The following is a 13,956-nucleotide window of genomic DNA, read 5'->3' on the forward strand; positions in this document are numbered from 1 at the left end:
AGGCCTCAGTGCTTTTGTTTGAAATGTGTTTGCATGTGTGTATCACTATCCATTCTGGTGTATCTGTACACTGAAGAGCAGGCTGCCTGTGACTGTGGCAGACATCAATGCCACACACTGTCACGTCCTGCAAAGATAGCTGCGACACAGCCAGTGAAAAAATAACACAGTGGCTCCAACATTTCTCTGGGCCACGAGTGGGCAGTTGCATGAGGGGTGTGTGTATGTCAGCCTGATGAGATGGAGATAAACAGAGGGCTTCAACATGTTCTTTTTTTTTTTTATCACAGAGAGGCCTTATTGTCTCCAGTGCTATGTAGATCTCCCTCCCCCTCTCTCTCTCTCTCTCTCTCTCTCTCTCTCTCTCTCTCTCTCTCTCTCTCTCTCTCTCTCTCTCTCTCTCTCTCTCTCTCTCTCTCTTTCTCTGTAGGAAGGAATACAGTGGGAATTTAGGTTTAGGAAAAAAAAAACACTGGCGGGGTCTTTTTTATCCTGGGTCTTTTGATCCTCTGTCTCGTTCTGTCTTCATTGGCGTTAAATCACAGGATTATGTTAGTTGTGATGTTGAATCGCATTGAAGCGTGAATCTCAGAGCAGGTATATTTGAAAGCGGGTCTCATTGGGTGGGAGGGATAACTGGAAAAGACGAAGATGGATTCGAGGCCAAATGGAGGTTGAAAAGTGGCCCCCGAGGAAGTGAGGAAAGAGAGCATGTGTGTCTCGTAGGGTGAAAGACGTTGTTTATGCGTGTTTTGCAGCGAGCAATGCCAGACGAGCCCGCCGATTGCCAGAAATTGACAGCGAGCTGGCCAGACTTCTACAAAGCACCATGAGGGAAGTGGGTGGAGCCGCACTGCATCAGCAGGACGAAGTGAAGGAAGTGCGCCAGAGGAAGATTGACAGAATGGCAGCTGTCCGTCAACATGAGCAGCAGAAGGCCACGCCCCCTTTTCAGGACCACGCAAACATGACAGTAAGAAAGAAGGACAGTTTTCTGTTGAGCTGGATTGAAAAGCTGTCTGATAGCATGAGCTGAGTGACGTTTTTTACAGCTGTGCACCATGTGATCCTGACATTCACTTCAAAGTCAATATTAAAGGGATAGTTCACCCAGAAAAAAATATTTATTCACTTTCATGTAATTTCAAACCCATTAGTCATTGTTTTATTCAGGAAGGTTCTTGATCAGCTGTTTCATTGATTCAGCTCGGATCTCCTGAATGTGCCAAAGTGAACTAGGGCAGATATTATAATTTTCTATGAATAATGAGTTCGATTTTCATCTGTTCCTCTCATAAGGGTCATATGGGACACTTTTGTGATACTTTTATTGTGTTTTTTTGAAATTTTAAAGCTTGACAATTCTACTCCTTCACTTTCATTGTATGGAAAATAGTGTCCATGATATTCTTCAGAAATTCAACTTTTATGAAAGTCATATGGGTTTTGAAGTACGTTAGGGTGAGTAAAAAAGTATAAAAAATATATTTGTTTGTGATCTATTGTGTTCCTGTCAACGCCTGAGCTTCATTTTAGCTTACAAATGGAAACGGCTGAAACTGTGCTGCATTATTCACTAGTTCCTCCCACTCTGTGAGAATGATGAAACCCAAATTTACTCTTTCTTTCACTCTACAGCCTGGCACGGTCTTGCCAGGCTTCAGGCAAATCACTTTTATTAGTTTCTATGTCTTTTTGGTGCAGTTTTTCTATGTGTGAATTTCTTTGAAAACTGTTTTAGAGGCATCGGACCGAGCGGGTGCAGCATTCCCGTGATCTGCGTGTGATCGAGGCTTATCGTGAACGCTGTAAAGCACAGGAGATCACCAACATGCTCTCTCAAGCCATCACTACCAAACACACTCTGTACGCCACACTTGGAACAGCTGAGTTCTTCGAATTTGTGCTCAAGAATCCATTCAACGTTTCTCAGACAGTCACCATTGAATGCGATGACCCAGAGCTCAGGTGAGATATGCCTTTGAATGCAGTAGATCAGTGAATGTCAACCTTTTCAGGCCAAGCAACCTTTAATCAAATCAGAACACTGAAATACCACCTAGTCAAATAGCACATTCACATCTCTTTTCTCAAGGACTGTGGGAGCCACATCATGTCATATTTTGGTAATTCATGTAGTTAAATGATGGTGCAGTACGTGGATCAGATCTATTAGAGGAAATGTCTGGAAAAACTTCTCTTTCAGACTGGTTACATTATCAATATAGTGCTCGAACCAGAGCTGGCCATTATGCCAGCATCTGCAATAATATCTTGCCTTTTTGTTGATCATTTCACTTTTTTGCTACTCTCTTTTCGCATGTGATGCACACATCACCATACCAACACTCAGCTAAATGGATAGTTCACCCAAAAATGTAAATTCTTATTCAAATTTAAATATACAGTACTTAGCATCAAGTCCTTCCAAATCTTTATGACTGACTTTCTTATGTGAAACATAAAAAAAGAATATATTTTGAAGAATTCTTTAACTGTTTTTGTCCATACAATGAAAGGTAGTGGAGTTGAAAAAAAAAAAAAAAACATTGGACAAAACATTTATTGTATAGACAAAAGCAGAGACGTTTTGTTTATTTTGTGTTACGGTTTGCTTCATTAGTTAATGTTTTGCATATTTTCATTTCTCATTGGCAAATTAAGAATGTGGGTTATTTTATTTTATTTAACTTCTGACTCGTAATTAGAGAGATTAAAGAAACTGAAATTTGTATTTACTGTGATTTCTATCAGAATAACATTGTGATGACACTTTTATAAATAATTCTGTGATGAGAGTGATGTGACTGAGTTTTTGTCTGAGATTTGTGGACAGTACAGTACAGTAATTTGCCCAAAATAAAATTTGTATTTGTTCTCAGTACAGTATGCATATACCCAAAGAAAACCACTTTGATGTTAATATCTACAGTAGTAAGTCTATACTTTAATCATGCACAGCAGGCACTGTGTCCATTCAAAGTTCAAATGAAGCCTTTGCCTCTGGCATTACAGCCCTGAAAAAAAAACATTTATGCGTAGATCAATGTTTAGTTCACGTGTGAACAGCCTTGTCTGAAATGAACATCTGAATGAATGAGTTTTCCTCAGCAGGGTGTTTCAGGGGCCAAGAACTTCCCAGGGGGTAGGAAAACAACACTGAATAAATAATCAATTCCCCCCATTCAATCTTATTTTAATTGCCGCATGATGTTAAATATCTTTCCCCGTCTAGATTTTCTGTGCGCACATCCAGGATTATACCACACAAAATATGAGTTTTCTGTAGGCCATAGGCTAAGTCCACACACTCCATCTTGATAAGCAAAAGAAAGTGTGACAGAAGTTGAGAGGACGAGGTGGAATAAATTACGGCATTAACACCTCTGCATCTCTCAGCCTTTAATTAGGAAAGACATTAGTAGCCTAAACTCCACACACTCACACTATGCTTTAGGACAAGATAAATATTCCTTGCCTACCATATTTCTCTGTGAAGTAAGTTTGCATGATAAACGTCTTCCCAGCTTGCATTGTGTTGTGGCATAAAACCCAAGCACTTTGTGATGTGTCATGGATATAACTGCTCACCCAGGAGCAGTGTGTTTGTGCTTGAACCCTGTGAGTCAGTCCAAAACACTAGTGTGTGCACAGAGCTGTGCCAGGGAAACAAATACCTGAGATCTGAAGTTTGCATTTGTATATTTGTGTTGAATTGATGCTTCTCTCTTTCTGTGCAAAGGATGTGTCAGGCCTGTGTTTGTATTGCTGATGTATGCCACAAAGCAAACCTTATAAAGTCACCTCTCTCTCTCATTTTTACTGAAGAGATTGTTTCTCACCTGCACTCGCACATTATATATGGACTAGCTGAACCAAAGGAGCGGCAGGTAAAAGGATACACCATATTTTAGCAGAGCAGCTCCTTTCTTTCTGCCTATTTCATTTCGTCCTCATAGGTCAGGTCCCGTAGCTCGTAATTTGCTTTTTTCTGACGCTTTTAAAAAAAGTTATACTTCAGATGATTTTTATTATCTCTCTCTCTCTCTCTCTCTCTCTCTCTCTCTCTCTCTCTCTCTCTCTCTCTCTCTCTCTCTCTCTCTCTCTCTCTCTCTCTCTCTCTCTCTCTCTCTCTCTCTCTCTCTCTCTCTCTTCTCTCAAATTTAAAGTACTTTACTGGAATTATTGTTATGCATATACTATTGCCAAATTGATCCAAGTGACCGTAGACATTTATGATACAAAATATTTCTATTACAAATAAATGCTGTTCTTTTGAACTTTATCTAAAAATCCTGATAAAAGGGTTTGCACACACACACAAAAATAGCAGCACTACTGTTTCTAACATTTCCAACAAGGTTACACTGAAGTCTGGAGTAATGGCTGCTGAAAATTCAGCTTTGTCATCACAGGAATAAATTACATTTTAAAAATATATTCAAATAGAAAACAGCTATTTTAACTTGTAATCCAACAATATTACAATTTGTTAGTGAATTTTTAGATTAAATAAATGCAGCCTTGGTGAGCAAAAAAGATCTTACCAACCCCAAACTTTTAATTTTGATTTCTTCAATTTTGCACATTGTCCAACAACAAAAAAATTGTTTCAAAAGAAGCCAAAGCTTCAAGATGGAGTATGTGAGTGCAGCAACAGCGATTTTAATCTCATAGCATTCTGTAATCACTCCACTCCTGGTTTTCCATTTACCTCAAGGGAAGCCATTTAAATAAAATTATATAAACTAAACGTTTAGCATTTCATTGTCAACCTCACCAGAAGCCATGTTTGTTTGTGTCTGTTTACATGGCTAGACTGATCTCTGCTTTCTATCTCTTACTGTGAAGAGATATTCTGTAAGGTTATACTTCCTATTTAGCCCTGTTAACATTTCAATTAACTTTTTTTCTCTTTAATTCCCTCGTTTTCCCCCCTATTTAGCAATACCCTTACAAAAGAGCTCCTTACCTACTGTATATGTGTCTATATAAAAGAAAAGGAAATGGGCTTTACTTTTGTTCACGTAAGCATACTTCACTTTGTATCACCTGCCTGGCTCTGTGTTATTAAAGAGAGAATGTGATTGAATTTTCCGAGACTTGGTTTCGCATCTACTGTAGTGTATACAGTACAAAAGAGTTTTTACACCTTGAAATTCTTTCTTTTCTTCATTTTTTTTCATTTATGGAGAATGATCCCTTCTCGGGCCCGGAGGTGCTGCCTTTGATGTTTCAAATGCCCTTTTCCTTCATATATTTGTGCATGAAATTTGTCTCTATGAAACAGAAAGTAATATTCCACACCCAGTGCGTGTTATCTTTAAACCGTACCCTCCCAGGAGTTTCAGTTCTGTGAGGGCTTATGTTTGACTGTATCATGCATACTCAAATACGCTCTTTTTCATTGCCAATAAAATACTGCTGGCAAGGCAAAGAAAGTCCTCAAGCTGTTCTTTTCTTTTCCTCTGTCTCTCTCTTTGCCTTTTTTCATCTCCCTCTCTTTTTATCCCTCAGTGTAATCGTGAAGAGCGAGGAGTGGAGATATTTTAAGGAGTTGACGAAGACTCTGACTCCTCTAGAGGAGGAGATGTTTCACCTAAAGGAGAGCACACTGACACCACAGGTTTACCTGCGGCCCAAAGAAAGCGTCCACATCCCCTTCAAGTACCAGACCTTCGTCTGTGGTCGCACCCTCCCTCTTCAGGTAAATCTAGAGGAAACTTTAGTTGTTGTTGTTGTTTTGTGTTTTTAAATGTACTTTTCACCCATTTTATTGATAATACTACTACTATTTTTCCATGTTATTTTATTTTGCGTTGTTTATATATATATATATATATATATATAAATATATAATTTTATTTTTAGTTTAATTGTCACCCCAACGTTTTATTGGTGGTAATAATAATAATAAAGTATTATTATAACTTATATACATGGGCCACCACAGACAAAAAAAAAGTCTAGACAGGCCACGACGTGGACTCAAGTGAATCTTCCCATCAGTAAAGCAATCAAAATGGGCTTTCACACTGGAGGGACGTTTTCATAGTTCCTATAACTATTAGCAGTAGTACCCGCTTTTTGGTGTGTTCGTACCGCAGGAACTGGGAACGAATTTAGTTAGGGGAACTCCTTTTGAGGGAACTAAATTAGCCCCTATTTCAGAGTAGGGTCTATCCCAGCACAATAGGAACTACCAGTGTTTGTTATTTGGCCGAACAGATGCCATACGAAACACAACACCTTCCATTTTTGGAAAGCTGTGTAAGTATAAAGTTTACAAATACTTACTCCACAAACTAATATATAGGAAGCTAATGTTAACGGCACATAAACATAGAAAGCTAATGTTAATGGCATTTACCTGTTGCCTTTGTCTGTGCCATTCTGTTCTTGTGCAACCTAGAAAATGGCCCGGTAACACTTTATTTTAAGGTGCTTGTAATAAGCAGTAATTAACAGTTAATAAGACACTTATAAGACCTTATAAGATGCATATAAGATGCATATAAGCATTAACTAATGATAATAAATCAATTCAATTAAATAATAAATTTCTGAAGTATCAATACATTGCACTTTTAGAACAGCCGAACAAACATAAATGGTAACACAAACTCCCAGTCACTTAAAAATTGACCTTCCCAAGAGGGAATAGTTTCCCTGATCTCTTCAGGGCCTGGACCTTTAATTAACCCTTATATGAAGTAGTTAATGCTTATATGCATCTTATATGCATCTTATAAGGTCTTATAAGTGTCTTATTAACTGTTAATTACTGCTTATTACAAGCACCTTAAAATAAAGTGTTACCAATGGCCCTAAGGGAACATTTTGTTCTTGGGGGACCGCACTGGTTCCTATTACTACCCAGTGCGAAAGCCCCTAAACAGGAGACTGTGTGACCTGTCCGCTGAACTGCTGATGCTGGTAAACAACATCATCAGCAGAAAATGTGGACTATTTCATTGTTTTTGTGTTGTACTGTAGTGTAAATCAACCATGAACGATTTGCCATCTGAGCAACTGCATTTGTTTCCTCATTTCCCTTTTCCACTGATGAGACTTGGATTAGTTCACATGTTTCCGGATTAATTGGATTTGGGTTTGTTTATAGTCTGTAGTATCACAGAGGCACCCACAACTGAAGGAGGGAGGTTAAATTGACTCAAAGCATCAGCAATAATAAAATGGATTAAAAACAGCCTCATCCAGACAGTCTAAACAGACCTGTCCAAACAATGTTTTCCCATCCCATAATGACATTATTTCAATGTGATTGTTCTCTCGCTGAATAGCGCACTGTTTATGATGACTGCTGTCATATTGCAGGATACAAAGAGCTTAAAGATTTCAAGAAGTCCACAGATGGCTCAGAAACATCTGTCCAATACAATTCAAGCCAAATCCATCAAGGTAAGAGCTTAGCGCTCACTGTACTGCTGAGCACACACAGGAACACAAACTCTTTCTATACAGCCTGATTAGTAGTTGTTCAGACAGAGAAGTGGGCCGGCACTCCTGCAGTGGCTCCTAGAATCCAGACTGAAAACACGACTTGGTCAACAACAGTAAAACTGAATGTAACTGATGCACTTTTACAAAAATAACAGACTGAAGTTACTTGTTTTTGTGTTGCTGTATGTATTTTTAGGGAAGTACAGCACCTGTTTACTTGATTATGTAAATACTGAAATCTCCAAATGATTAGATCTGCTTTTTTTCCAAGAGTAACCTGCTTAACTGAGATAAAGAGATGACTCTCGATCACATCTTACATTGAGTTATCCCATTAATAAGCTTTTAATTCTTAACTGTGTATTTTAGATTTGACCTGAAGAAGCAAATACATTTCATATTAACCTGCCAATAATATTACTTACATTTGATTAACATCATAAGTCTGTTAATGAGAAACATTGATCAACTCCTTTGATTCATATTTCATAATCAGGTCCACACCGATTCTTAGCACCCGCCCTGCAGATTTTCACAAAATTTGCGCATCATTCTCATATTTCTACACTTCCGCCACCCCTACATGTTGTATTAAATATTTTGGTGAATTAACGGTTTGAGATACCAGGACTCTCAGCTCCGCGTAGGCCTGTCACAATTATTTGATCTAACTGATTATTGTGCCCTTCAAATTCCAATAATTTTTTGACACCCAAATAAAGGATATTTAAGCAAATATAGAAAATGCACATTTTATCTCTCGGTTTCTGAGATGTGCACACACTGTTTGTGATGACTCACGTCACACTCACATGAAAGCATTAACAAGGATAAACAGTGCATAGTGAACACAAAGAGCTCCAGTTTCAATTCGATTTAGCGTTCATGTAATTGCAAATGTTCTTGGAAGTCTTGCCCAACATTAGACACACAGTATTACAGACAAGGAGATTAACTGCTTATTCCATTTCTGTGGAAGTAGAATAAAAGTACAGTGTATATATATTGTATGCACAGTATATTATAATAAAGTAAGGAGTCGGTACATTTTTTAAAAATGTTTTTGAAAGAAGTCTCTTTATGCTCCCTAAGGCTGCATTTATTTGCTCAAAAATATAGTAAATCGGTAATAGTGTGAAATATTATTAATTTAAAATAACTGTTTTGTATTTATGTATATTTTAAAATGTCATTTATTCCTGTGATAGCAAAGCTGAATTACTTCAGCAGCCATTACTCCAGTCTTCAGAGTCACATGATCCTTCAGAAATCATTCTAATACTGATTTGGTGCTCAAGAAACATTTCTGATTATTATTATTATGAATGTTTTCTACATTTTACTATGATAAATTTAGAAAGAAAAAAGAACAGCATTTATTTGAAATATAAGTCTTTACCATTACATTTCAATTTAATTCATCCTTGTTGAATAAAAGTATTAATTCTTTCAAACAATCCTATTGACACCAACTTTTTGAACAGTATATTATATCATATTATATTATATTCATAAAATACAAAAAGATTCCATCTGATTCTATTCATTACCTATCTTTACATTTTGTACGTTTATGTGTATTTGGAAGGACAGTGAAAGGTTGTGTGAGACCATCCTATCTTACACAAATGGTTAAAGGTAGGGTAGGCAATTTCAAACCTGCTAGCAATAGCAAGCTAGCTTTGGAAGCATTAGATCCCACCCTCCCTTCAGAGCGTCTCCCACACCTCCTCCAAAACACATTCCAGAGCAGATTCAGCAAAGTGTCATAGGGGACGTGTTAAATTACCTCATGTCTCAAAGCACATAACATTACAATAATAATGAACGTAAACAACTTACAGACCTCTTACTTGTACCACCTGACTGCTGCAGATTCATTTCGGCATTGATAGTGTTGACTTTGAAACGTATAAATCCATATCTGAGGACGTGAACAGTTCCACTGACAGGCAGGTAGGACATCGTATCATTGCATTCGGACTGACAAACATTTTTTTGGTCCTGAGACTTAGAGCCCTGCACGGGCCTCAAATCTAGGCCCTAGCCCGGCCCTGCCCCGAGACGCTCAGGCCCTAGCCCGGCCCGTGTCCGACAGCTCATCAGAATGATCAGCCCGAGTCCGACCCGAGCCCGTAAAAAAAAAAAAAAAAAAAAAAAGATAAACAGCCTGACCTATGTTGCAGTCAGTAAACCAACCAGATATATTTTGTTTTCAATGGCAAAGTATTTACCGGTAGGTTTATTTTCATTTCTTTATAAAGTTAATTAAGAAAAAACAAAAAACAAAATTTATGACGACCAAGCAGCCGACAGCGAGTTAAACATGTTTGATCCATTGATTGATTTATAGCCTCTCAAATCAACACTTTACTTGGCTACAATAAAATCCATAGATATAAAACAACTTAAGCATATCACACAGACAGTTAACGTTAGTTTAAACGTTTATTGTCATTTTTGAAAAGCTGAGGCAAACTGCTCTGCTGCTCAGTCGCAACAGCGCTCGCAAACTAAATGAATTTATAATATAGGCTACAATACAGAGAATGCAATCTAAACAAATCAAATAAATTACATTAAAAACAAACATGCAGGTTATCTTACCTCAAAAATCAAGTCTTCACTACAGAACATGGCCATTTCCAATAGTTTCCAACAGACTCATGAAAATAAAGTCCAATCAAACAAAAAACAACCTCCTCCTAACATGGCTAAGAACAGTCTCAGAGCATCGTGAAGAAAAAGCACAGCATCCACAGTGGAAGGTTTTAATCCAGTCGTACTTTTTCCAGCTGCGCTGAAGTCACGCTCGCTACCATAGCGGGACACTAGAACGAGCCGGTCGCGCGAATCTCAGATCGCGCCGCCGGGAAACCTGTGTGTGTGTGTGTGTGTGTGCGTGAGCGTGAGCATGAGCAGACTGTCATGTGTCAGTCTTATGTCAGTGTGATAGGTTATAAAACGTCTTTCTATGTTTGCTTTTCAATCGTCATCTTCTCATGTTTTATTTTAATTAATGTCTAAAATAGGCTATAAAAAAGATAAGCCTAAAACAGGCCCGAGGCCCGGCCCGCGTGTGAACTATGACGTGAAAATTGGCCCGAAGCCCGGCCCCAGGAGCATAAATAAGTCGGGGCCCGTCGGGCTCGGGCTGAAATGCAGGCCTCTACTGAGACTTCCACAGATGATATATGTACACTTTTTTAATGTTTAGACCACTTCTATCATTGATTGCTATCAGGATGTGAAGAGAGTTTAAAACAGAATAACAAAAAGTGTTTATGAAAAAAATCGTCTACTCTGCCTTTAAATTGTGAAGCGGGTCTGTGTGTGGGTTGATGAGATATTCTATGGCATTATGGTTTATTGTGCCTTTTGGCAGTTGATGCCATATGTAGCCTAGAGAGACTGATGCCCTGCAGTATTGCTGGCACACACACACACACACACACACACACACACACAAAACTCCCATATCATTTTTAGGTCAGTTGGGGTCAAACATTGCTGTGCACAAACTGACATCACCTCCAGAGGAGTGTCAATGGGTTGTCTTGGCCTGTGAATCTGACAGCCAGCTTGACTGTATCTCACGCGAGAGAGGTTATGCACTCAGACTGCAGATGACTCAAGGTACTGGATATCGCAGTACATACTGTCAGTGCTGTTCATTCAGTGTGGAATGATTTCAGATAGGTCTGTCACTTACTGGTAGACCTTGACCACCTCTGCTGAAAAGAGCAGCTTAGACCATCGTATTGGTTCAGGGTGATTTATGTTGGTTTGGTGCTATACTACAAAGAAATCTCACGAGTTGCAAGTTCAATTTCGTTCATTAGTTTGAAAAAGTCAACTTTATTTATATAGCGTTTTATACAATACAGATTTCAAGGCAGCTTCACGACAATAAACAATAAAATAACAGAATCAATGATTCTGAATGATGCTGAATTATGAACGATGAACTGAATGATGCTGAATGATGAACTTCATCAATTCTACTGTAAAGCAGCTCTAAAAAGACAATAGTGTCATTCAGCTCAAGTCAGTGTTGGCTAAGTTCAGTTCAATAATTATGAAACGAGTTCAATTAATCTATAAGCAGCCCTACAGAAGACAATAGCGCTGTAATTTAGCTCAATTCCAGTTCAAGTTTTGTTCTCATCCGATATTGTCAGTGCAGTCAGTTCAAAACAATGTAAGAGACACATTTATGCTTTTAGACCATCTACAATGCCTTGTCCCATAGACATCCATTGTAAGTGCATTACTGTACATGCAATTTTGTTTTTACAAACTGTGGGAGAAAATTACTGTCTGTGGTAATTGACAGCATGTCGCTGATGCGGTCAATATCTGTTAGTTTAACTTGTTGTGAACCCAGAACATTCCAATAGACTTAGTTCTCCTGTTTAGCATTTTGCAAGAATACCATTCAGAATGTGTGTAGCTTGCAACCGATCTGCTTGTCTTACAGGTGTTGTTCCGTGGGGAAGACAGAAAGCCTCTGGCGATCTGCCAGGTGGATGTTGAACCGACGCCACATGTGGTGGACCAGACCTTCCGCTTCTACCATCCTGAACTCACCTTCCTAAAGAAGGCTATTCGCCTGCCTGCAGCCTGGGACGACACAGCAGGTGCTGCTCATTACAAACATCTCTGCCGCTGTGTACGCACATACATAAACAAGCACGCTCAAACACACTTCAGTGTCTGCTATTAGTCCTGAACTAAAGACCTCATTTGTGCTCTGTCTCCTTTTTTACTTGCTCACAGATGGTTCCGCCACCCTTCATGTGCGTTGCAGCGACCCCAATGTCATCTGCCACACCACCAGCCTGGTGAGCCAATCAGGAGTCACTCCTAATAGCAGCCAGCCAATCAGAACGGGGTTGAGTTATTAGTTAATGTCTGAGGCTTTGTGCTGACTCATTGTGACGTCAAGGCTGCACACCTGTTACAAGACTATTATCTGTTTCATACAAGATTATTATTTTTAGGTGTTCAAGCACGAAGTGCTGAAAACCTATTGTAATTGCTATTTGAAAAAAAAAAAAAACCTAAAACGCATCGTGCAGCCCAAACCGTAAGGCCTAGAGACTTGAAACCTGGCCAGGTGCTAGGGCCTCAGTTTGGGGAGAACCTATCAGAGTATGACCCTGATTGGCCCATAGGTGGCGCTACAGCAACCAAAAGTACTAAATTGCCCATAACTCATCGACCGTTTGACCTAGAATCTAGATTTGTACACCACTGTGTTCCTTGGCTCAAGACGGACAAGATGTATATCTCGGATTCTCGATTTGAGCAAAAAAAAAATTGTTATGGCCAATTTTGTCCAAAACCTACTTTTGCGAACTAGTCCCTGGTTTTTCGCCTGATCGGAACCAGACCAGTCTAGGACAATTCTCTGGACTCTCTAGATCAATAATTATCAAAAAAAGTTGAACTTTGCCCTTTGGTTCACTGTAACAGGGTCATTTAGAGAAGGGGGCGTGTCAAAATACACTCAAAAGCCTATAAATCATAAATAAAAACTCAGAACTTCACAAAAATTGATGAGCACATGTGTCCTAACATGGTGAAGAAGCATGCAGAGTTTCATGGAGATCGGACCATAGGTGGCGCTATAACTGTCAAAAAGGTCCCCTATTATTAGGTGTTCAAGCACGAAGTGCTGAAAACCTATTGTAATTGCTATTTGAAAAAAAACAACAACCTAAAACGCATCGTGCAGCCCAAACCGTAAGGCCTAGAGACTTGAAACCTGGCCAGGTGCTAGGGCCTCAGTTTGGGGAGAACCTATCAGAGTATGACCCTGATTGGCCCATAGGTGGCGCTACAGCAACCAAAAGTACTAAATTGCCCATAACTCATCGACCGTTTGGCCTAGAATCTAGATTTGTACACCACTGTGTTCCCTGGCTCAAGACGGACAAGATGTATATCTCGGATTCTCGATTTGAGCAAAAAAAAATTTGTTATGGCCAATTTTGTCCAAAACCTACTTTTGCGAACTAGTCCCTGGTTTTTCGCCTGATCGGAACCAGACCAGTCTAGGACAATTCTCTGGACTCTCTAGATCAATAATTATCAAAAAAAGTTGAACTTTGCCCTTTGGTTCACTGTAACAGGGTCATTTAGAGAAGGGGGCGTGTCAAAATACACTCAAAAGCCTATAAATCATAAATAAAAACTCAGAACTTCACAAAAATTGATGAGCACATGTGTCCTAACATGGTGAAGAAGCATGCAGAGTTTCATGGAGATCGGACCATAGGTGGCGCTATAACTGTCAAAAAGGTCCCCTATTATTAGGTGTTCAAGCACGAAGTGCTGAAAACCTATTGTAATTGCTATTTGAAAAAAAAAAAAAAACTAAAACGCATCGTGCAGCCCAAACCGTAAGGCCTAGAGACTTGAAACCTGGCCAGGTGCTAGGGCCTCAGTTTGGGGAGAACCTATCAGAGTATGACCCTGATTGGCCCA

At 39.1% G+C, this 13,956-nt stretch overlaps 1 protein-coding gene across 1 annotated transcript in view; it reads left to right on the forward strand.

The window, feature by feature from the left end:
- Positions 1-13,956, forward strand: part of LOC130094700 (nephrocystin-4-like) — a 187,966-nt gene that overhangs the window by 166,221 nt on the left and 7,789 nt on the right. The window contains exons 19-24 of the mRNA XM_056261122.1: positions 759-973; positions 1,742-1,968; positions 5,518-5,707; positions 7,339-7,422; positions 11,945-12,104; positions 12,244-12,308. Coding sequence (XP_056117097.1) covers positions 759-973; positions 1,742-1,968; positions 5,518-5,707; positions 7,339-7,422; positions 11,945-12,104; positions 12,244-12,308 — 941 coding nt within the window. The remainder of the gene's footprint in view (positions 1-758; positions 974-1,741; positions 1,969-5,517; positions 5,708-7,338; positions 7,423-11,944; positions 12,105-12,243; positions 12,309-13,956) is intronic.

Source organism: Rhinichthys klamathensis, unplaced genomic scaffold, assembly GCF_029890125.1.
Source record: "Rhinichthys klamathensis goyatoka isolate OS25496 unplaced genomic scaffold, OSU_Roscu_1.1 h1tg000180l_1, whole genome shotgun sequence".
Taxonomy (NCBI): domain Eukaryota; kingdom Metazoa; phylum Chordata; class Actinopteri; order Cypriniformes; family Leuciscidae; genus Rhinichthys; species Rhinichthys klamathensis.